This window comes from Balaenoptera borealis, assembly GCF_965194805.1.
Source record: "Balaenoptera borealis genome assembly, chromosome: 11".
Lineage (NCBI taxonomy): Eukaryota > Metazoa > Chordata > Mammalia > Artiodactyla > Balaenopteridae > Balaenoptera > Balaenoptera borealis.
In genome coordinates, this window is record NC_138868.1 from 9,752,143 (window position 1) to 9,774,764 (window position 22,622).

At 60.3% G+C, this 22,622-nt stretch overlaps 1 protein-coding gene across 9 annotated transcripts; it reads left to right on the plus strand.

Annotated features, from left to right (window-relative positions):
- Positions 1 to 1,378: 1,378 nt before the first annotated feature.
- Positions 1,379 to 22,019, plus strand: RAB3IL1 (RAB3A interacting protein like 1). Of its 9 annotated transcripts, none has more exons than XM_082344295.1 (11): positions 4,033 to 4,282; positions 12,453 to 12,705; positions 13,130 to 13,225; positions 13,313 to 13,390; positions 14,061 to 14,279; positions 15,499 to 15,627; positions 15,722 to 15,834; positions 16,110 to 16,133; positions 17,323 to 17,535; positions 20,090 to 20,156; positions 20,990 to 22,019. In XM_082344295.1, exons 1-11 carry the CDS (start codon positions 4,272 to 4,274, stop codon positions 21,020 to 21,022), a joined length of 1,236 nt encoding a protein of 411 aa, XP_082200421.1. In that variant the 5' UTR covers positions 4,033 to 4,271; the 3' UTR covers positions 21,023 to 22,019. The 9 variants fall into 9 exon arrangements, 8 of the variants coding, with proteins under 8 accessions (XP_082200428.1, XP_082200425.1, XP_082200422.1 ...); XM_082344297.1 differs by having other exon boundaries at positions 4,035 to 4,282; positions 17,323 to 17,422; XM_082344301.1 differs by lacking the exon at positions 4,033 to 4,282 and adding an exon at positions 4,317 to 4,758.
- Positions 22,020 to 22,622: the final 603 nt, after the last annotated feature.

The window sequence follows — 22,622 nt, forward strand, 5'->3', positions numbered from 1 at the left end:
GGGTTGGGAGCAGGCCGTGGAAAATTCATTGCCAGGAAAGAGAGGCCCGCATCTGGTTTGCATTAGGCTGAGAGAGCTTCGAAGCCCAAAGCCTGAGTGAGAGATATTGTTATCCATGCGCAGGGCAGGCGGGGTGTGACTACCAGTCAGGAACTGGCAGCTTCTCCCAGCGGGAACTCAGAGCCTAACAGGAAAAAAGAGGGAAGGCGAGGGAGAAGGGGACAGGAAACTCAGTCTCCACTGTGGCTGCCACCTCATGAATGTTATCTTCTTTGATATTCACAACTTCACAGGGGAGAATTGTTCCCATTTTTATAGTTGTGGGGATTGAGTCCCAGAGAGATTAAGTGACTTGCCCAAGGTCACACAGCCAAGGGAATGGCAGAACTCCCGATTAGAATTCAGGTCAAATGACATAGGGTGGAACACTCAAACCATCCCACGGGTGGATTGAGGCTGACTTGTGTGCCAGGCAAGGGGCCACTGAGGATTTGGTGATGAGTGCGGGCCAGCCTCTGCCCATGGGGTCACTCAGTTCACGTGGGGGGTGTCTGACAGTGCCATGGGGCACTTTTCATGACACAAGGTGGACCACGTGTCTGAGGGCTCCAGCCCAATGCCTGCAGAGGAAAAAGCAATCCAGAGGGGAAGGCTTCCTGAAGGAGGGGGTATGAGCAAAAGAGAATTTTATCAGAGGGGGTGGGTTGGAGTGGAGGATGCAGAGAGGGGATAGTGTGAGGAAAGTGGGAAGAGGGGGGTATAGGGCACGTCTGGGCAATAGCAGCTGGCCTGGTGTGCCTCAGAGGGAGAGATTCCATTTTATAGTTGGGGAAACTGCAGCACAGAGAGCCTAATGTGCCCAAAGGTTCACAGTCTGGGAGTGGGGTTGAATCCAGCCTCTCTGACTCCATCCAGGTCTGCGTTCCTAACTGCTACATCTGGTCCCTTTTTGTTGGTGGTTAATAGTTTTAAGGGGATATTGAGGCCAGGGACCACAGGGCAGCGGGGGCCTTGCCCAAGGCCACACAGCCAACTAGTGACAGGGTCAAAGCTGGACGGGCTCTTTTCAACTTGCCAGCCTGAGTGGGGAGAGGACAGGCAGCCCCATCCACGGGCCTGGTAAAAACCTGGGGCCTTGGGTACGTAGAGGGAGGCTCCCACCTCCCTTCAAGGTATCTCACCTTCCTTAGGAGGGGGGCCCAGCATCGTCTGCTGCCCGCTGAGCCACGGCAGTTAATAATTACTGGGTTTAAGGAGATAGAGGCCTGTCTGGGAGGCGCCTCCCTCACAGGCCACTGCTCCCCAGAGATAGCAAAGGTTAGTGTGAGTCTCAGCCTGGGAGTGGGGAGAAGGTTCCTGCCACCTCCCCGCCTGGCAGTCTCCGGAGGGACTCTCTGTCTGGCCCTCCAGCCATGGACCCCGCTAAGGAGAGCACTGAGTGTCCTGCCCGAGAAAAATGCCCTGTGTTCCTGGCAATGAGATCAGGGACTGTCCGCTACGCCCCATCAGGTTTGGGCCTTGCACTCAAGGGCAACTTGGGAGAGCAGCCCTGGGACACAGACAGGTGAGCGGAGGGGATAGGGGAATTTTGCCACTCAGCAGGGGCATTGGGGGAGGGGTGAGAGGCGGGGCTCCAGACAGGGGACTGGCATAGAACTATGAGGAATTTCATGAGCATTCTACAAGGTCAGCACCAGGGGTGGCCCTGATTGTCTCGTCCAACTTGGTGATTGTACAGATGTAGCATCTGAGGCTCAGAGAGGGCAAGACACTCACTCTTGGTCACACAGTGAACTGAAGTCCAGAATCAGGGCCTGGGTCATCTAGGCTGGCAGTCTCCTGGATGGGTCTGTGGCCAAGGCTGCCAGGCTGGGGATAAGGATGGCAGGGGTGAGGGGGGAAGTTTGGGAAGGGCAGTGGCTTGGGGGCAGAGGAGACATCTTTTATTTTTTCCTCCCCACCTGCTGGTCAGGCACCTAGTAGGCTCCTCTTGTTGCCCGACAGCATGTAGCTGCCGCTGCCAGAGAGCCCTCTGGTTTCTGGGCTGTTTTTTCAGAAAACCGGTATAAGGGGTCACAGCCCCTCCATCCCTGGCTGTGTGACATTGGGCAGGTTCCTTAACTTCTCTGAGCCCATCCTTTTCAACTGAGGAGTTGTGGGAGGAGCTAGTAAGGCCTTGGGAGTCCTAAGCAGCTGCATAGATCATGGGATATTTTTGGCTAGTAATTGGGGTGGTGACAGTGACCCCACACTTGTCCTTCAAAGCCTCATTCAAGAGTCTCCCCAGCCCACCAGTCCTCCCGGGCTGAGGACTCTTCCTCTGGGGCCATAGCCCTGGACTGACACCCCCTCCACCCCTTATCTCCCACCAGTCCGGGTTACCACGACTTGGACCAGGTCTTATCTCCTGCCTGGGCTTGTGAAGACTTGGAGGGTAAGCGCCGTGTTCTGAGCTCCTTTTGTGTCATCCCCTCCCCATTCCCCTAAAGAGTGAACAGAGCAAGGTCCAGGAAGACAGCAGTTGCTCAAGACTATTTGGTGAAGGATTCGTCAACAAACATAATGACATCTCCTTTGGGCCAGACCCTGGGCTGGGCTGCGGTGGGTAGAGAAATACAGCCCTAAGGAGGACTTGGTCCCTGCCCTTGGGAAACCACAGCTGTGGAAACAATTGCCCTGCAGAGTGAAGGAGGTCTGGGCAGAATGAAAAGGACGTCACAGAGGGCTGCCCAGGTTGTTCACTGCACAAGGTACCAGCCAAGGGGGCATGAGAGCCAGACATCAAGTCTGGCTTGCCCTCCACTGACCAAGTCCTGTACCTTGGCGTGGGCCGTGCCCACCTAGGAAAGGAGTACCATTCTCTATTTTGAACTAAGACACCACTCACTTCGCAAGGTGTGCCCTGGGCAGGCAGTGGCCCTGGAAGTGGAGGTCCCCACCCCACGTCTCTCCACCATCGTGGAGCCCCAGGAGGACAGAGCCTGTGTCTATGCAGTTTCCTTTTGGGTCCCCAGCCCTTGTATGGCCCATAGTTTGTGCTCAGAAGGGGTGGTTGAATGCATGTATTTAAAATGCATGCCCCAGATGAAGACCTGACAAACTCAAGCCTGGGGCCCCAGCTCCGGGTCTGAGGGTAATGCCCCAAGTTCTAGCAATATCTGGAAGGGAAATACTTCCTCCCATCCTCCCAGGCCTCCTCTAGACACGGAGGGTGGGAGCCGTGGTCCCTGGCAGGAGAGAAGCGGGGTTATGCTCTCACTGGATCAGCCCCAGGTTGAAGTTGAGGCTGATGGTCAGGGCTCAGGAAAGTGACAGAGGGACAGAGGGGTTGAGGGACAGGCTAGACCAGCGTTCAGGGAATTTGCAGAGGATGTGGGACCTGACAGGTGTGTGTGTGTGTGTGTGTGTGTGTGTGTGTGTGTGTGTGCGCGCGCAATTCTCCCAGAGAGTATATGGTGGGCAAAGGTAAGGACGGGCAGAATCTGTTTAGAGCAGGAAGGGAGGCCCCTGGTTGGGGGGGGAGGGGCGGGGTTGGGGTTGGAGACTTGGGCCAAAGGTGGGGCCCCTCTCAGAAAAAGCACTCAGTAGGAGGGAGAAAACTAGTTTTGGGGTCAGCCCCCCTTCTCACCAGGAGGGAAGTTGCCCAGAGACAGGCGCAGAGCAGGGAGGCCAGGGAAGGAGTGATGGCCGGAGGGCCGGGTGAGGGGGTGGGAGGGTGTCTGCCGGCCTTGAGTGACAGTCCGCTAAGAATCTGGGAGCTGAAAGCCCGGAGCCGTGGTAGGCTCTTGAGCAGGGGTGGTCCTGGGAGGGTGCTGCGCTGCGCCGCGCTGGGCGCCGGATGTCTGGAGCGGAGTAAGCTGGGAGCGTCGGAGAGCAGTGCTGGCCGCAGGATGATGGGGACCGGCTCCTCCCCCACTCGGGCCCGTCTCACTGTCCGGGGCGGGCGGCCGGAGCGGGGCTGGGCCGGGAGCGCGCGTGAGCTCTCCGCGTCGGCCGCCGGAGGGGCGGGGCAGGGCACGTGTCCTCGGGCCACCCCTCGGCCACGTGACCCGCCGAGGGCAGGGTCGCGGAGGGACTGGGGTCCGGCGCGCGAGCCCGGGCCGTAAAGACCCACAGGCAGCGGGCAAGACTGACAGGCGGCGGGGCAGCCCGGCTGGCCCGGGGCGGAGTCGGCTGCAGGCGGGGACGCGGCGGGGGCGGCGCGGGGAGATCGCTGGGTGATCGCGGCGGCGACGCGGGGAAACGACGCCCGGGCGCCCCGAGGCGCCAGTATGTGGAGCGGGTAGGTCCGCGCGGGGTCGGGCCGCGGCTGCCTCCGGGGGTGGGACGGTGCGGGCCGGGGGTCCCTGCAGTGTGTGCACCTCCACCGGGAGGTGCTCTGCGCCCCCATCCCTGCCCGTGCTGTAGCACGAGGACTGGCGAGCCGGTTCGCGACTGGGGGTGGAAGAACATTCGGCATGGAGGGTTCAGGGGGTCTCTCTGGGGGCAGGAATTGTGAAGGGTGGGCTGCTGACCATCCCGGAGTGACAGCGCCAACTCCTAGCTTGTCCGGAGCGCAAGTGAGATGGGGGCAAGGGGGTGTGCGGCGGAGTGCAAGCCAGAGTAAGCCTGGGATAAGCACCCAGAGGAGGGACCCCCAGGCTGAGTGAACCCTTGAAAAGCAGTGCATTTGCGAAAGGGGGGACTGGGTCTCTGCCACATTCGCTTGCAAGTTGGTGAACTTCCATCTGGGGCTCCTGGAACCTGCTGAGCTCAAAGGTAGGTGGGACCTCCCTGCAGCCTGGAGGGGTGCAGCGCAGACTCTGGGCCCTGGACTGGTGGCTCCAGTACCCATATCTGTTCCTTGATTCTCAGGGGTGGTCCCAGTCCCTGGGCAACCAGGTGTGGGACCCTTTCCCTGTATGTGCAAAAAAGCTGTGGCCTTCTCATGGAGTTGGGTAAACACTTCTTCCTCCCCATAGCCTGGAAAGACCAGGTCCTGGCGGAGATGTGGCCAGAGTGGGGGTGGGTTGTACTCCTGGAAAGAACGGGGCCAGATGGGTGGTCCCAGGACAGGGCTCCTCCCAGCCACAGCCGGGGAGTGAGGGAAGCCCCACTGGAGAGGCTGGCGGGCTGGAGAGTTCTGATGCAGGCTGGATCCACTTTACTCCATGGCACCTAGCGAAGTTCGAAGTTCGAGCTGAGATGCTAGGGGAGGGCTGGGGAGTCATCGCCAGCAGGGGCTCCTGAGAGAATGGGCTCCTGGTAGGGGTGAGGTGTGGAGACACGTGAGACTCTTAAAGGGAGAGAGTTAAGCAGAGCCTGGATTCTTTTGGAATTGCGCCCTGGGGGAAGGAGACTGAGCTTAGGGAGAACGTGGTTGAGGTGGGTTGGTGACAGCTGGAGCGATCCCTAGGGCGATCCCACCTGGGGTAAACCATGTTTGAGGAGCTTCTGGAGGAAGCTCGTGACCCCTTGTGTTGGGTGCACCCAGGCAAAACACAGCCAACGAGTTGCTGTGTGATCTTGAGAGTATGGCCTCACTGCTCTGAGCCTCAAGGTGAAACGTGCGGGTTGTGTGGTGGAGGTAATCCAGGCCCAGAGAGTGTCCTTTCCTGGAGGCGTCCAGGCCGGAGCCAGACAGGCAAGTCTGGGAGGTGCCAGTAGATGGAGGCTCACTTTAAAGGCTGGAGCCAAGAGTCCCAGGACCCTTCTGGATGGACCAGGCTGCCAAGCTGACCCCCGCTTGATCCTAAGTGTGGCTTACTTGGATCCCGCAGGGTGTAGCTGGGTGCAGAGCACATAGTAGGTGCTTCATAAATGCAGATGGAAAGCATGAGGGGCAGAATGAGGAGCTGGGCATCTGGGGAGTGAGAGGCAGAGTTTTGGGGTTACCTTGAGCTCTGCCTTTTCATGGACCCCTTACTTGGATATTGGAGGCAGGGGCCAAGCTGCCAGCACCCGCTGGGGTCCTGGTGTCCTAGGAGCTCACCCAGACCCCAGCAGCAGCTGGGAGGGATGCTGCTCAGGTCACGCTTGCCCAGGTAACTGACTGAGCTGCTGTGACAACTCTGGGCGAGTGCATACTTGGGATCCTTCCTCCTAGGCTAGGAGAGGTGAGGAGTTGGTGACTCTGGCTAAGCCATTGATGTCTCTGGGGCTTGGTTTCCTTACCTGGAAGACAGCAGAGGTATGTCTCTTGGGTGACTGCTCTGTTAATGGCCAGGTCATAGTGCCGGTTCACCTTCTTGGCCCTGGACCCAGGGCTGCTCCCCTGGGGTGGGTGGAAGTGGCAGGACTCTACAGGAGCTCAGATGGACCCTCTTCCTTGGGACTCCTTTTGAGTGTGGGCCCTGAACTCAGAACCCAGAGGTGGCTCCCCCAAAACAGGACTGCTCCCCTCCCCCTCCCCCACAGTGTCCCCTGTCCATAGTCTTGGGTGCCAAGCCGGCTTCGTGGTGATGGGGTGAGGATGGTGACTGGGGTACTTCTGCTGCTAACACAGTGCTGGGCACTTGAGACTTGGTCATCAGAGCCAAGAGTTTGGGTTCTGGGCTCGCTTTCTGCCACTAAGGGGCCACTTGACATTGGTGTAGCCCCTCAGTCTCGGTTTCCCCATCTGACAGATGGGGCTAATCATACCTCCCTGGAAAGGGAGGGACAGGCTCTGATAGACTGCCCAGGAATGAGAAAGACCACCCCAACCTCCCAGGGATGGGGGACTGTGTCTTTGCTGCAGGCAGGATGCAGGGCTACAGATGGGCTGTGAGATCTTGAGAAAGTCACCTAACTGTTCTGGGCCTTGGCTATCCTAAGGAGCTTGGATCTGTGAGGTCCTGCCTTTAAGGAATAAGTCACAGGGAACTCCAGGCTCTGAAATGGCATCTGAAGTATGGCCTAGGGGCTCCAGGGTCAAGAGCAGGAGAAAGGGGTTGTGCAACCTTCACTGTCGCCTCCTCCTGGAAGCCCTCCATGATTTAACTACCTCCCGCCTCGCCCTCAACAGATGGAAATGTCTCTCCTGCTGTCCCTTAATCAGCACACCTGTCTGTGGCGCTCAGTAGAGTCCTGCTTGTCCTAGACTCTCCCCACACGGGATTTGTGCTCAACAGGGTGGGGGAAGGGAAGCAAAATGAATTCAACTGTGATGAGAAGGGGGCTTGGTGATGTGGCTGCCAGAATCTGTGCACATTGGGTGGGTCCGGGCCGGTGGAGTGCCTGGCACACGATAGGTGCTCACTGCATATGTGTTGGATGTTTGAGGGCTTGGGGTGTCAGATCCTTCTAGGACTAAACAGGCAGATGTGAGGTGTGTGCCATGTGCCCTGCTCTACCTCAGTAGAGGAGGGAGCCCTGCACCCTTTCAGGCCTTGTGCCACCTCCGGTGGAGACACAGGGCTGGATTCCCTTGCTCATCAGGGCTGAGCTGCGCTGGGCTGGGCTGGCAGGCCTGGGGCTATGGCAGGGAGAGGCTTGGCCTGGCCCACCTGCCTCAGGTGTTCTGACCTCCCTGCTTACCACCCTGAAGCTGTTCCTGACCTCCTCCTCCCTCCTGCTCCCTGTCCTACCAGGCATACACCTGCTTCCCCCTTCCTGGAGTGGTCCAGGCCCACCCTCTCCTATACCAGGGGTCCCGCTCGGCTCACTTCCCAGCATTCTTCTGTTGCCACGTATGACACTGTTCTCTCATTCTTCTGGAACCCTCCCCTCCAGGCCCTCTGATGGCTCCTGTTCAGGTCTCCAGGCTCGCTCTCTGGCCCTCAGCTCCCCTCTCACCCATCCCTCGTCCAGGCTCAGGGCTGCAGCTGCTCCCTCTGGGCTGGTGCCTCCCCTCAGCCACCACTTCCCAAATGCCTCAGCCACGCCCCTTCCCTTCCCTGAAAGACCCCCTCCCAGTTCCTCAGTCATGTCGTGGGCACTGCTGTTCTCATTCACCTTGTCCTCGGTTTTTCATTACATTAATTACTGCAACTTTTGTTCTGTTCCCCTCTCCAGCCCCTGGTCCTCCCCTGATTTCCTCCCCACCCCCACCCAAGTCTTTTGTCTCCGTGTGTCCCCTCTGTGTGTCCCCTCCCAGCCCAGAGCCTGCCTGGCTAGAACAGCAGCCTTGGGTGGAACCGCACCACCACCACTCGAGCACTATCTCAAACTTCCTCAAACCCCCGTCTGCATCCTGCCTCACTTCTCTGAAACCACCATTCATCCCCTTTCCGCCAGTCCGGACTTTTTTGGGTGACAGTTCACATGATGCACTAGTGCCTGGACTCTGGGTTCAGTTTCCCCACTGCCACTTCCTTGCTGTGTGTTCCAGCCAGGTCGCCATCCCTCTCTGAACCTCGGGTGCCTCGTCGTTCAAACTGGGCTGGGGAGAGCATCTCCCTGTAGCAGCATCGCGAGTTAACACATGATGACGTCTGTGGAGATGTGGAGTGGTGGGCTGGCGTGGACGTGAACAGGAGCTTGAGAATCTGATCTGTTTGTGGGTCTGGAGCTGAAGACTTGGCCGCTCTGTAGGCTGAGCCCGGCTGGGCTTGCTGGTTGCTCGGGGACCCAACACACGAAACCTTTCCTGGGACCCCCTTGGCCTCTGGACGAGAGTCACTTGCCTGTCGGCCTCAGTGTCTCAGGGCTTACTGGACTGCCCATAAGTGTATGAGCGTGATTCCGAACCGGGCCCCTGTGCCGCGGCTGTTCCTGAGCTGGGCCCTGGGTCGGAATTCCTGCAGACCAGACCAGCTGTAGTCACCCTGGAACTGGGTTTGGTGGCCCCAGGCAGAAGGTGAGGGTCCCAGTCTGCCCTCCCAACCCTCTCCTTCCCCTGGTTTTCAGTGCTTCCCTCACTGGCTTCCCCGCTGCTTGCTTAATGAACCCACTGTGCCTGTTAGCACAGGGGAGGGGTCTTTAACTCAAAGAGGTGACCTGGGCACTGGGGGGCAGAGAGGGGGAGGTTAGGGCAGAAGGACCCCATGGCTGGCTGGTTGGGCTGGGGCTGGGAAAGGGTATGCAGGACGCTACCTGGGCCCTTCTGGCCCCGGGAGTGGGCTCCGTTCAGGCCCTCCTGGCCCAGTGGGGTTGCTGGGTGACTGGGGACCATAGAATCCAGGGGTGGTCCTCATTTCGCCATTTTTTCTGCTTGGGGACAAAAGCCCTGCTGGCCCTCCTAGGGGTGGCCTGGGGGCTGAGGATTGAGGTTACTGCTTTCCCCTGCCTTGTGTGTTTCCTGGGGAAGTCACCCAGTGGGGCCTTTCCTGTATGAACTGCCCTGGGCTCTAGGCCGCGGAGCTGGCTTCGGAATGGGGGATGTTGGCTGCCTCCACCTACCTCTGACCTTGACTCTTATTATCTCCCACCCCCCTACCCGAGCAGAACCCTTCCTAGCCGGCCCTGCTGCGTGTCCTGGACACTGAACTCTGTGTCTGCAGGGAATGGGGTCTGAGAAGGTTTGCGCACAGGGCCGTGGACCTGGGCTGGAAGGGGAGGTGCAGAGCAGCCCTACTTCAGTGGTAACCCGTGCTTGCCCAAGGAGTGAGCTCCCCAGCCCCCAGGCACTCACACCTGGATTTTCGGGCCTCTGGTCTAGGAGACTGAAGTGTGTGGAAGATAGCGGATTCCGGCTTGGGTGGACCCGAGGGGCCTGGGGTCCCTCCTTCACCTGAACTTTGAGTCACAGGAGCTGGCCTCATAGCCCAGAAGTGTGAGGGGCAGGGTCTGCAGATTTCAGTACAGGGTGGACCCTCCTCCCTTCCTGCTTCTGCACCCCTGGCCCAGGCATTGGGCATTTGGTGACCACAGGGTGGTCCTGCTGTTCCCACGCCTTCTGCCATGAGGATTTGCTCATGGGCTTTTCCACCAGGGAGAGGGGGAGGGTATCACACTCTGTCTCAGGCCTCCCTGGACCACTGTTTCCTCTGGCTGCAAAATAGGGCGCCATCCCCCCAGAAGTAGGCCAAAGTGAGCCTGTTAGGAAAATGATGGGGGCTGTCTGGACACACCCCCAGCCCGTGCCCTTGGGACCAGCTGGAGAGTCCTTCACTGTGGCCAGAGGCCCAGACCACACTGGTGGACGAGGCTCAGGCCTCATGGGAGGGGCTGGCGGCCTTGTTCCCCTAGGCAGGGGGTGTTGGCAATGTCGGGGTGGTCCTTGTTATGGGGCTAGGTGTCTGAGAACTGGGATCCTGCCTTGTGCCCTGTGCTGTCCCTGAGTCAACCCCTGCCCTTGGCCTGTAGTTCCTGCTCATTCTATTGTAGTGGGCAGTCCCGAGATGGGGTCCCCACCAAGCCTGAGTGACTATGGCCGTTCTCTCAACTGAGGAAGTGGGGCTGGGGCCCAGGCCTCCAGGCTCCCACAGTGGGTACATCCCCAGGGCCTGGGGTTTCAGGTGCAGGACACAAGAGCCCGGGCAGGGATGGTGGAGGTGGAGGAGGTACCTGGCAAACGTGCCTGTGGATAGCCCACTATTTACCTGGTGTAGCTAGTGACTTCCTCATTGGATTCTTAGTGTGTCCCTGCAGGTTTTACTGCCATCCCACAGGCGGGGAAGCAGGTTGAAAGAATTTCAGCAACTTTCCCAGGGGCTCGCGTGGACCCCAGGTCAGAGCCTGGCATGGACCCGGCCGTGCCCAGCTGGCCTGTGCTCTCAGCCACAGCTCCCCCAGTCCTGGCCTCCCTCCTGGGAGGCAGTTTCTCTGCCTGAGCAGAGGCTGAGAAGCCAGTCTGGGCTGGAATTGGGTCAGATTTTCCTGTCACAGCCAGGGAGGAGCCTCCTGGATGCCCCTGGGCCCAGCGGCTCTTGATCCCGAGGCAGATGCACAATTCTACGGCCCACACCCCACCTGCCTGTCCGCTGTGGCTGGAGAGCTTTGGGCCTGGGCTGAAGACCTGGCTGCCTGTCCCACCAGTGCCACCGACTAGCTGTGTGGCCCTGGGCAAGTCCCATTACCTCTCTGAGCATCAGTCCCTCAACTGTAGAATGGGAATAATACCACGAATGCTGCTGAGAGTTTTAAATGAGATAACATGGGCAGAGCACCCCCATGAGTCCCCTGGGTGCAGACCCCAGCCTGGGGCTACCACAGTACTGCCAGAGACCCTTAAGCTTCAGGGACCCCCCCTTACCGACTAGACCCCCCAAGCAAGGTATTAGGAAAGATCCCTGTCCGGCATAAACACTGTTGATGGAGTGGTGGGTGTGTGTTCCAACTTTATTCATCAAAGCCCCACGTCCTAGCAAGGCAGGACCCAGCCCCAGGAACCTTGAGGCCACACTCCGGGCCAGTTCCAGCAGACGGCAGGCTGGGCTGGGCAGCTGGACAGGGCCATGCGGAGGGTCGGGGGTGGGCTCATTGCTGGGTTCCCTGGGTGCCCTCTGTGTTACCTAAGGGCAAACTGAGGCTCCGGGGCTGCTTAGTGACTGTCCCAGGGTCCAGAAGACAGGGAGGTGGGACCGGACAGACCCTAGCCTTGTCTTACTTCCCCTCCGCGATCCTGAATTTCATGACCCCTTGGCCCTGTCTTTCCTCCCTCCTGTGTGGGCCCCTCTTGGCCCCCTCCCCTCCACTTCCCCACTGCTATCAACAGCCCAGCCCCCAGCCTCGGCCCAGCCACTGCAGCTCAGAAGCTGCTGGCTCAGGAGCCGCCGGCTTTTGCTGAGTGAGCGAGTCCAGGGTGCTGTCTTGGCACAAACCACCACGGCCCAGCCCTCTCCTCCCCTCCCTCCTCAGGGTCTGCTGCGAAGGGGGGCACGTGGATGGGAGGTGGGCAGCGGCTGGCGGCCCCCACCCCGCACCACCTCTAGGGTCTTCAGCTTCAGAGGGAGGAGGGCCCTGAGACCCAGAGAGAGGGGGTGTTTGCCTGAGGTCACAAGGCAGACCAAGCAGAGAGCTGGGACTGCCCCCCTACACGGTCCAGAGGGCAGGAAGTGGGGCTGTCTTGCCCGGGCTGTTTGCAGAATCTTCCTGCCTCAGCCGGCCCTGCCTGCCCTGGCTAGGTCCTTCCTCTCTGGTCCACCCTAAATGGGGTCGAATTTGCATAAAATATGCATAAGCAATAGCAATGAAGGCAGTTCCCACTTAATCATCTCATGTGCCAAGGTTTTCTGCACATCTCTGATCCACTCAGTGACCCTTGAGGTAGGGCCATTGGGATTGTCCCCATTTTATACAGGAGGAAACTCAGGCTCTCGACACTGATGCATTTACAATACCTGCTGGGCAAACAAGCACCTGCTGTGTGCTGAGCACCTACTGTGGTCCTGGGCTGGAGGGGATGGTTGACAAAGATGAATGAGTCCTGTCATTGCCCCCAGGAGACCCTATGCTTGGTCATTCTGCCCTTGTGACAACCCCCGTGATGGCCTATTTTACAGTTGGGGAGACTGAGGCCCAGAGTGGCAGGTGCATTGCCCAAGGCTGGTCCCTGGCCTCAGCTCTCCAGGCCTCGGGACACCACCCTGTATCTGCTCTTTGCCTCACAGCCAGCCCCACCCGGACGAGGGCCACCCACCGCCCCTCGAAGCTGTCCCAGTCCCCTGGAAGAGTGTGGGCCCCTGCAAAAGCCACAGGGAGTCCCTGGGAAGCCTGGTGGAGACCCCTGCAGGGAAGGAGGCCCAAGGCGAGGAGGACCCTGCGGCCAGCCGGCTGGACGTGTTGCGTCTGCGCAGCTCTTCCATGGAGATCCGAGAGAAGGGCTCGGAGTTCCTGAAGGAGGAACTGCACAAAGCCCAGAAGGTGGGCTCTGAGGGTGGGGGCGGGGGCGGGGGGTTGGGGGGGATGAGGGGCCGGCCTGAGGAGCCGTGGGCTCTCACCCAACGCCCAGAGATGTCACGTTCCTGTCAAGGCCACCTACGTGCCAGGCCTGTGCTGGGCAGGAGGGCAGCACAAACAAAGGAGAAACGGTTTTTCTTGTGACTCTTAAACAACTTTTAGAAGTCGTGACATCTCTGAAAACCGGTCCCAGGCTCTAACAGACTGACAGTTGGGGTGCAACTTCATGCTCTGAGCTAAATGGAAAAAGCATTCTAAACTGTAGAACCACAGAGGAAGCAGGCTCGGGGCCCCGAGGCGCACATAAGGTGACCCCGGGAACGGCGCCAGGCCCGGGACCGCGGGGGCGCTGACAGCTCCCCCCCTCGTGCCCACCCCCGCCCCCCAGGAGCTGAGGCTGAAGGATGCGGAGTGTGAGCGGCTGTCCAGGGTGCGCACGCAGCTGGAGCAGGAGCTGGAGGAGCTCACGGCCAGCCTGTTCGAGGTGCAGGGCCGGGCGCAGGCTGCGGGATGGCTCAGCTGGGCCTCCGCCAGTGCCTCCCCCCTCACCTGGAGCCTGCCCTCTTCCCAGGAAGCCCACAAGATGGTCCGAGAAGCCAACATGAAGCAGGCAGCGTCAGAAAAGCAGCTGAAGGAGACGCGGGGCAAGGTGAGGCACCCGCCGGCCCAGACCTCCTGCCTGCCTCTGAGCCCTGCGAGCGCCGACCTTCGCTACCCCCCAATCGGACCCTCGCATGGCCTGGGGGCCCAGCAGGGCGGGGCAGAGGCATCCGAGATGGCCCCGCTGAAACGTGCCCGCTGCAGTGGGAGCCCAGCTCCCTGGGACTCGAGCTGTGTTTCTGCTGAACCACGGAGACCTTTCTGGGGCCTTTTCAGGGGCTGGGAGGATCCCGTGGCCATTGTAGTTTCTTTTCCTTCCTCCCATACCCCCTTTACAAAGCAGAAACCTCAGTCTGGCTGTGTGAGCCTGGGCAAGTAGATTTATCCCTTGGAGCCCATTTACCCATCTGCAAAATATGAGAGCTGGGCTGTTCCTGGCTCCTGGGGGCCCCTCAGTGGGAGACCCAGCCAGCTCCCAGATACGTGCACCTAACAGAGTCCTGGCTTCCAGTATGACCTCAGCCAGGCTGTGTCTCCTCTGAGCCTCAGTTTCCCTATCTATGAAATGGGTATCTCAGCCCCCAACTCAGAGGCTGTTCCGAGGATAACGGGTGGGGTTAGGTGCTCAGGGTGGTCTTTCCTGAGCTGGGGTGGCAGGCAGTGGCAGCCGGGGCAGCCTCAGCCCTGGGTTAATATTGACAACCATCTCTCCCGGCCAGATCGACATGCTGCAAGCAGAGGTGACAGCCTTGAAGACACTGGTCATCACGTCCACACCAGCCTCTCCTAACCGCGAGCTCCACCCACAGCTGCTCAGCCCCACCAAGGCCGGACCCCGCAAGGGCCACTTGCGTCATAAGAGCACCAGCAGCGCCCTCTGCCCCGCCGTGTGCCCCGTGGTAGGACACGCCCTCACCCCGGACAAGGAGGGCAAAGAGGTGAGGGGCAGTGGGCAGGCAGAGGTCATAGGAAAGGGAGGCAGTGCCCACTGTCAGCCAGGCAGCGGTGCCCAGTGGGGACCCGCCTGAACCCCGCTGTGCGACCAGGAGCCTGTCCTGCCCTCTCTGGGCCTGTGTGTCCTCTGGCTGTGAGGGCTGAGCGAATTCCCTGTGATATGAGGTGTTTGGCCCTCAGTAGGGTACATGGGGCACCTGGTCCAGGCGGGACAATGGCTGTGACGTCCTCGGCCGTGGGTCTTTGGGCAAGTGAAGCCGCTTGTCAGCACCTCAGTCTCCTCGCGTAAATGGGGTTTCCTGGGGCCACAGGACGTGGATGTCAGGAGCTCAGCTCAGGGCTGCACCCAGCGGACGCCCCTGAAGGCTGTAGTGGGATTCAGCTTCCTGGAGTCTCTGATGCCAAGGTGGCCCCAGCTCTGCCCTGCCCCAGGCCTCCCGAGCATACAGGGAGGAGGCGTGGGCCAGGCCTCTCCATCCCCTTCTGAGCTCTAAGCTTCCGGCCGGACTCTAATAATCTCCTTCCTCTGTCTGTCTCTGTGCACCTGTCTGTCTGTCTGTCTGTCCTGCCGGCCCAGCCCGGGTTGCCCCCCCTCCTCTCCCTGCTCCTCTGCGTGGTCCCCAGCAAGGCGGTTCACCTCACCTACGAGCTGCCCGTGGGCCCCACCTCTGCTACCTCTCTCTCCTTTTCCCGACAGGTAAAGGCTCCGGAGAGGGGCCGCCCCCTCTGCCCCCTCCCAGCCTCTCCCTCTGCACGTGCCCCAGCGCAGCCAGCAAGTTGTGTGTGTTCCTTTCCGTGTGTGCATGCCTGTGTGTGCTGTGCGTCCCAGCAGGTCCTTGGGTGTACCTGCGGGTACCTGCAGGGTCACTCTTCAGCTTTCCCTCCTCAAGGAGGCAGCGAGGGTCTTCAGAATGAGACCCTGGACCCAAGTCTAATTCTGTAGCGCCAAGAAACTGGCAACACACCTCCAACACACTTGGAAGTGAAACTTTTGAGTTCCGAATCTAAATTCTTCTGTGCAAGGGGAAGAGAAGAGTTCTTCTCTGGGACTCGGGTCCCCTGCATGGCTACAGGGGACAGGCCCGCTGGGGCCTGTCCCGCATCCTCCCTGGCTCCCCGCCTCCTGGGGCTCTGCCTGTCTCTGCCATGCTGGCCCCCCAGTGCCCTGACCCCCCCACACACCCAGCTCGCCTTCCCCCACAGGTGGACACGACCCTATTTGCAGAGTTCCAGGCCTGGAGGGAATCGCCCACCCTGGACAAGACCTCCCCCTTCCTGGAAAGGGTGTACCGGGAGGACGTGGGCCCCTGCCTGGACTTCACCATGCAGGAGGTGAGGCAGGCAGAGGGCGGCCCGCCGGGGGGCCCGGCCCCGCAGCCGGCGGCCAGCCCCTCACCACCTCCCACTCCGCCCTGCTCTACCGCAGCTCTCAGCCCTGGTACGGGCCGCCGTGGAGGACAACACGCTGACCATCGAGCCCGCGGCTTCGCAGACACTGCCCGCGGTGAAGGTGGCCGCTGTCGAGTGTGGCCGCACCAAGTAAGCTTAGCGCCCTGCCCCCTGGGAAAGGCCCGCATAGCCTTGGGCTGCACCAAGGGGGCGGCCAGGGAGGACTGAGCCTCAGGCCTGCCCGCTGGGTCCTGCAGTGGGACCTGGGGGTGGGCAGGGGCACCTGACCGGAGAGGGACAGTGGCCGCCTCCGCGCAGGGCAAGGAGGCATCTTCGGCAGACATGCTGCCTCCAGGCGTGGAGCCGGGTCTCCCCCTTCCTGGCTGGCCTGACCTGCACCCTCTCCTACTCCCTCTCTCCCACAGTGGGTTCCGGGCCCCGATCGACACGTAAGTGATGTCATTTTTTGACTCCACCTCCTGACAATGACCCGATGGCCCTGGCATCTTGTCCTCCCTGCTTCTCAGCTGGCATTGGGCAGGGCCAGCAGCAGAGCAAAACTGCTAGCATGGAGCAAGGGCAGGGACTGGGGCCTGCGAGGGAGGCCCCTGGGTGGGAGCCTTGTCACGGAGGGGAACATTTGAGCCGGGTTTTAAAAGATGAATAGCAGTTTGCCGAGCAGGGAAGGACCTTTCAGGCAGAGGCAACAGAATGAGTGAAGGTATGAGAAGCTGGAATATTAATGGAAACACCACTGGGTTGGTGGGCGGAGCAGTGGGGTGGGTGGGCATGGGGTTGGGGCTGAGGCCACAGCGGGTGTTTGGGGCCAGAGTGTGAAGGGCCTCAAATGAGGTTTGGGCTTTAACCCACTGAGGCCAGCATTTCACAAATCATCGATTAATGTTCCCTGAAAAGAGGGTTCCCTGGTTCAATCAGAGAGTCACAGAGAACCTGGAGGCAGCAAAGGCTCTGATAAGTCCCACAACCAAGGAGCCTATTTAACCTTCCTTTACTCGGGATCTCCATAACTATTTCCTGGGCAGTAGGGAAGCATCAGGGAAAGGTAATGGGCTAGATGCGGGTTTTTGGAGTAGCCCCTGGCTGTAACATGGAGAAGAAGGGTGGAGATGAGGCAGAAGGCTGGTTGGAAGGAACTGAGGGCATCCGGGCAAAAGGTCCTACAGGCAGAACCTAGCCTGGGGACTTGGTGACCTAAGTGGAGGAGAGAGAAGACTCCTGCTTAGTTCTCCTGCTTAGGAGGAAGGGGTGACTGGGTCTGAGGGCCCCAGTAAAGTAGGGGGCAGCATTTTTAGGGGCGGCAGAGGGTGGAGCTTTGGTACACCTGGCCTGAGGTTGACCAAGCTCTCCTGCCCAACAGGGGTGAGGTGAGGGGTTGAGGGATGGGGTCCAGCTTGGTTTGAAGGTCTCCCCCAGGGACTTCTGAGACTGCCCCCCTCCTTGGCCTGGCTCCAGGCTCCTTGGGAAGCTGGGACCAGGGGAAAGGATGCCAGGCCCCACCCTGATGCCTGTTTGCCTCCCCCTCCCTCTGTGCCTTCCCTGGCTGCTGCATCCTCCCTGGATGAGCTGGGTGGGCGAGCCCCAGCCGTCCCCATGGTCCTGAGGTCTGCTTTTCCCTAGTACATGTGCCCTGAGTGGCCTGGCCTGCGCCTGTCGTCACCGAATCCGGCTTGGGGACTCCGAGAGCCACTACTACATCTCACCGTCCTCCCGGGCCAGAGTGAGTCATCCAAGGGGAGTGTTACCTGGCTCCTTAGAGGCTCCCTGGGCTGGGACTCTGAGCCCCAGGCTGCACAACCTACAATCTACAGAGCAGGGCACAGGCTCAGAGAGGTACGAGAATGACTTGGGCCACACAGCCAAGCCAGTGTATTTGTTTGCTATTGCTGTGTGACAAATTACCATAAACTTAGTGGCATCGATTTATTATCTCACAGACTCCCTGGGTAGGAGTCTGGGCACAGCTTAGCTGGGTCCTCTGCTCAGGGCCTCATGGACTGCAGTCACGGTATCAGCGACTGCATCCTTTCTGGCGCTCAGGGTCCTCTTCTGAGCTCACATGTTGTTGGCAGAAGTCAGTTCCTTGTGGTTGAAGGACTGAGGTAGCCATTTTCTTGCTTGCCGAAAAGTAATCGTGGGAGTGACACCCATCAGCTCTGTCATTTAATATAACCTAATCAAGGGAGTGACACTAGAGTTCCAGGCTCCTGACTCCTGGCTCCGGCCCCAGGCTTTGGAGAAGGTTCTGAGGCTTGTCTGTCACACAAGGCCTGCCGAGTGACCCAGGTGAGGGTCACTGGATCAAGGGGCCTCACTGAGCTGGGATGAGGATGGGGTGGACCCCGTTCCTCTGTCCCTTCAAAGACAGTGAAGAAGATTGGAAAGAACAAAAGTTTGGAAAACTCTGAAGCTTGGTGCAAAGGTGACATGGTGTGGAAGGTCCTCTTAGAGGAACCATCTCCTCCCCTTGACCTACTAGAGGTGCCTGATGGCACTAAAGTGGGCAAATGGCCTCACCATCAGGCAGCAGACTGACCAGCACAGTCAGCTTGTCTGGTCCCGACAGCCTCTGCAGGGCAGCGCAGCATGTTGTTCTGGCGAATCCCCCAGCTGTGAGCTGAGCTCCCATTACAGAGAGGGAGTCTGAGCCTTAGAAAGGAAAGGGGTGCACCCCAGGCCACTCAGCCTAGACCCGAGGTCTCCCCATCCTGGATCCAGTCTCTTACTGCTGCAGTCTCCACCCCGTGCATCTGTGCCCAGAGCCTTGTTCGGTGGCCATGGGTCACCTCTGTTTTTTCTGATCCCAACGAGGGGATCTGGGCCAGACGCTCCCATGCCTAGAAAATTACATCTAGAACGTTGTTCTGCCAGGCCTATGTGTCTGCTGTCCTGGGCAGAGCTGGGAAGGCAGAGGGGAAGGGTGTGAAGTTCTAGGATGTGGTCCCCACCCTGATGAGACCAAGGAGTGTGGAATCCACAGGGAGAAGAAAGTTCTGTCCCCAAAGCGCAGCCCTGGGGAGAGAGCCCCACTGCCTCCCCACCATTCCCTACTCACGGGCCTCTGGTAGGGCCTACTGGCCACTGAGCAAGGCCAGGGCCTGGGACTCAAGCTTCTCCTGCCCATCCCATCCGGCCCTGCGCAGCCCTTCCTCAGCCCTCCCAGGCGGCACCTTGACCATACTGGGTTAGTCCCCTCACCTGGCCTCTCTCACACCTCCCTGCCTTTGCCAGGGCCACCAACCCCCTGCACCCAATTTTGTCCTCCTGGCAAGGGCTCCTGTGTGTTTGAGGGCCCAGCAGGAGCATCGCCCCTCCCTCAGCTTTCTCCACTCCCCAGCCTGTGGCCCCCACACACTTGATGTCCCTCCCCCAAAGTGCTGGATATTCAGTATGGGCAGTTGTGGGCACCGCTGCCAGCTGCCTTCCACCCTGTGTTAGGTTGGGTGCCCTAGAAGCAGAGCCTAAGATCGAGATGGTGTGCAATTCTCAGGAGGCAGAATGGGGGTGGGGGGAAGGACAGGCAAAGGTGAGGCTTCAGCTGGAGTCTGGCTTCAGCCTGATCCACAGGGGCTCTGGAGCCCAGAGTGGGTTCCACCCTGAGGCAAGGGCGTGGCCTTTTATACCCCACATGCCTGTCAGTCATTGGCTGAAGTCTGTGAGGGTATGGGGTGCAGAGGGGCACCAGCAGGCATCAGCAGCCCACACTCTCAGCGGTGGGGAGATGGGGCCCCAGCCTGGGGAAGGGGCCTGGGAAGGGCGCTGACAGCACCCCCTCCACGGTATGAGAGTCTTCGTGACAGGGATCAGGTCTGATCCAGCTCAGGGTCCCCAGTGCCTGGCGCAGGGCCTGGCACGCAGCAGGCCTCAGGTCAGACTGGGGGCTTCAGGTGGGGATCCAGGGCGGCCGGGTGAGCAGCTTCGGATCCCCTCACCTTTCCTGGCATTACGAATAGCACCTGGTAAGGCCCGGCTGGCTGGGGCCTCCAGTAGCCAGAGCAAGCAGGCCCCTCAGGGGAGCGTGGCTTCTAGGCGCCTGCCGGGTTTCACCTTGCAGCTCAGCCACTTAATAAGTGGAGGCTCCATGGCCTCCGCAGTCGTTGTGGGGTCGTTCTTGGAGCCTCAGCCCTCCCCACGTGTAGACTGGGAACGATAGGCACGTCTGCCGCACCGGATACGCGTACTTGATTACGCTTAGTTGTCGCTATCGTTTTTATTAGGAGTACTAGTATTGCTGCTGTTGACCGTAACTTTAGAGCCCAGAGTTATCTGAGTCTCACAGGACGTGGGGCTTCCCGCTCTGGTCTGCGATCTGCCCTGGCTTTTTTTTTGGGGGGGGGGGGGCAAGTGTGAGGGCCGGGGGGTCACACCCTGCCTCCTCTGCCCACAGATCACGGCCGTGTGCAACTTCTTCACCTACATCCGCTACATCCAGCAAGGCCTGGTGCGGCAGGACGGTGAGCGCCCCCTGGTGGCCGCTGGGGGTGGCGCCCGGGAGGGGAAGGGCGGGGCGGGGCGGGGCGGGGCGGGGCGGCCGGGCCAACCCCAGGGCTTTGCTGCCCCCCGTCGGAGCGAGGACTCTGCGAGAGAGAAGGTCGTGGATTAGCAAAGCGATCCGGAAGCTCCTGTTGCTGAGCCCTGTGGAGAGAGGAAGAGCGGAAGGTGCCTCCTGGGCTCTGCCTCACCAGGAAAGCCAGCCTGACGCCCCCACATACCTGGATCCAGCTGCTTTCTCCCGTTCAGAAACCTCTCCAGCCCCCTGGGCCTGTAGGGACGGCATTCCCGTTACTGGCCTGGCCTACACGGTGGGGCCTCCCCTGTGAATCTCCTCGCCTCTCCCGCCGTGCGGGCCTCCCAGTGGTGGCTGAACACGGCTCGCCCACCTCCGCCTGTAGACACTCCCGCCCTTGCCCAACAAGTCCTCTGTCCACCCGTTGTCCCCCTGCCCCCATTCTGCCAGGCCGGGGATGGGCCCTGCTCAGGGTCACTGGAGAGCTCTGGGAGCAGGGGTTGGAGAGCATTTGCAGCCTGTCCAAGTGTGTGGCAGTGTGTACATGCGTGTGCGTGTCAGGCTGTGGAGGTGACCGTCACCTCCATGCCTCCCGGGCTGCAAGCCCTCAGAGTGGAACCTCAAAGAGGTCTGGCTACTCACTGAGATCTGTGCTGAGGGACTGGGGAGTCCTAGGGTGCCCGCCAGCTGCGCTGCCCAAAGCCGGGGAGAGGCCAGGCCATCTGCCTGAGGTGACCCTGAGTGGGCACCGAGCTATCCACCCTCTCTCTCTGCCTGCAGCGGAGCCCATGTTCTGGGAGATCACAAGGCTGAGGAAGGAGATGTCGCTGGCCAAGCTTGGCTTCTTCCCCCAGGAGGCCTAGGGCATGGCCCAGGCCTGGAGGGGGCCTCTGAGCTGGAGCCAACACCTGCCCCAGGAGAGACAGACAGACAGACGGGGTCCTAGAGCCAGCCCTGAGCCAGAAGCTGAACAGAGGGACAAATGGCCAGGCCATGGAGGCAGCACTGAGCCGGCACCAAACGTCCATCCCAGGACAGGACCTCAGGAGGTGACCTCTCCTCCCTCATAGTACTACAGCCACCAGGAGACTTTCAAGAAAGCACCAAAGACCAAGGAGCTGGGAGCCATACAAAGGGGCTCAGCCCTTGGGAGGGCACCCCTGGGGCAGCCAGCACCCCCTCCCCAGTCCCAGGAGCTGCTGCCTGCAGGTGCCTCACTGGCGAGATCTCCAGGGTCTCTCCCCACCACCCCCTTTCCCAAGCCCTGGGCACCAGCACCCCCTTGTGGCCGTCCTTCGCCTCGTTCCCAGGTGGGCCTGCTGTGCCCACGGGGCAGCAGAGCTAGGAGGAGCGGACGGGGGCCTCGCTGGCTGTCTTCCACTCCATCCTGTATCTGCCTGAGAATGACCCCAAAACATTCTTAAGATGTATCAGGGGCCCTGCTCCCGCCCGCCCTCTCGACCTTCCTCCTTCCCGCCAGCTGAGCCCTATGCTGCAAGGAGCCTTTGCCCCCACCACTGCTGGGAGGATTGGGGCACTTTCCTCCCAAAGTAAAACACAGACAGGCCTCAGGATTCCCCGGGCCTGTTTTCAGCTGTGGATGGCCATTCAGACGACGGGGGCTGAGATCGCCCAGCCCCGTACACAGGACTGGGGTGGGGCAGGCAGGCCCCGGGCCCCTCCTCACCCCTTGCAGCCTACTCAGTACCGGGGTCCAACCTGGACACATCCCTCACCACGTCCGATTTCCTCCTCTGAATGGAATGTAACGCGATCTCTATTTAATAAAGGACGGCTTTGTTGGTAGAGAGCAGGCAGCCACGCGCCTTCACTCCTGCGCCCTGGGGCTTGGGCCAAGGCTTGGGCATCTGAAGGAATGAAACAAAATCCTTTCCTTGCCCGCCCTCGTGCTTGGGATTAAACCCAAATCCTGAAGGGATTGCTGGAGGGAGCACCAACCGAGTCCTCCCCAGTGTTGCGTGGGGCAGTAGGTTATTGGGGGATGAGCCCAGCTCCTTCTCCCGAGAAGTGGTCTGCTGTCAGGAGAACGGGGGCTCTGTCGCTGCCTCACAGGGCATCTTGGGCAGATCCCCTTCCCGTCTCCCTGCCAAGTGTCACGGAAGCCTGGAGCTCGGAGTCAGAGCACCAGGGTTGCCTGGTGCGTGCAGGGCAAAGGCAGGATTGATTGTTGATGTCTGCCAGCATCACAGCAAGGCCTGTGGTAGCTCTGGTTTTTCCCGCCCTGGTCAAGGGACAGTAGTCAGAGGTGGAAGAAGGTAGAGTGGCCCGGTCCTCTGAGGACCCAGGGTAGGGCTTGGGAGGTGCCTTGTGGGGCCTGATCCCCTCCCCACAAGTAGGCATGTGGGCCCAGGCCAGTTGGTGTCCTTCCTTGTGGGGGTGGGGCGTAGCAGCT

What these genes read in the sequence shown, in the direction of transcription:
- RAB3IL1 (XM_082344302.1), top strand. Translation starts at nt 1,413, where the DNA reads ATGGACCCCGCTAAGGAGAGCACTGAGTGTCCTGCCCGAGAAAAATGC. An exon ending in TGAAGGAGACGCGGGGCAAG is followed by an intron (nt 13,391 to 14,060) that starts GTGAGGCACCCG and finishes TCTCCCGGCCAG; the next exon opens with ATCGACATGCTGCAAGCAGA. An exon ending in AGGCCTGGTGCGGCAGGACG is followed by an intron (nt 20,157 to 20,989) that starts GTGAGCGCCCCC and finishes CTCTGCCTGCAG; the next exon opens with CGGAGCCCATGTTCTGGGAG.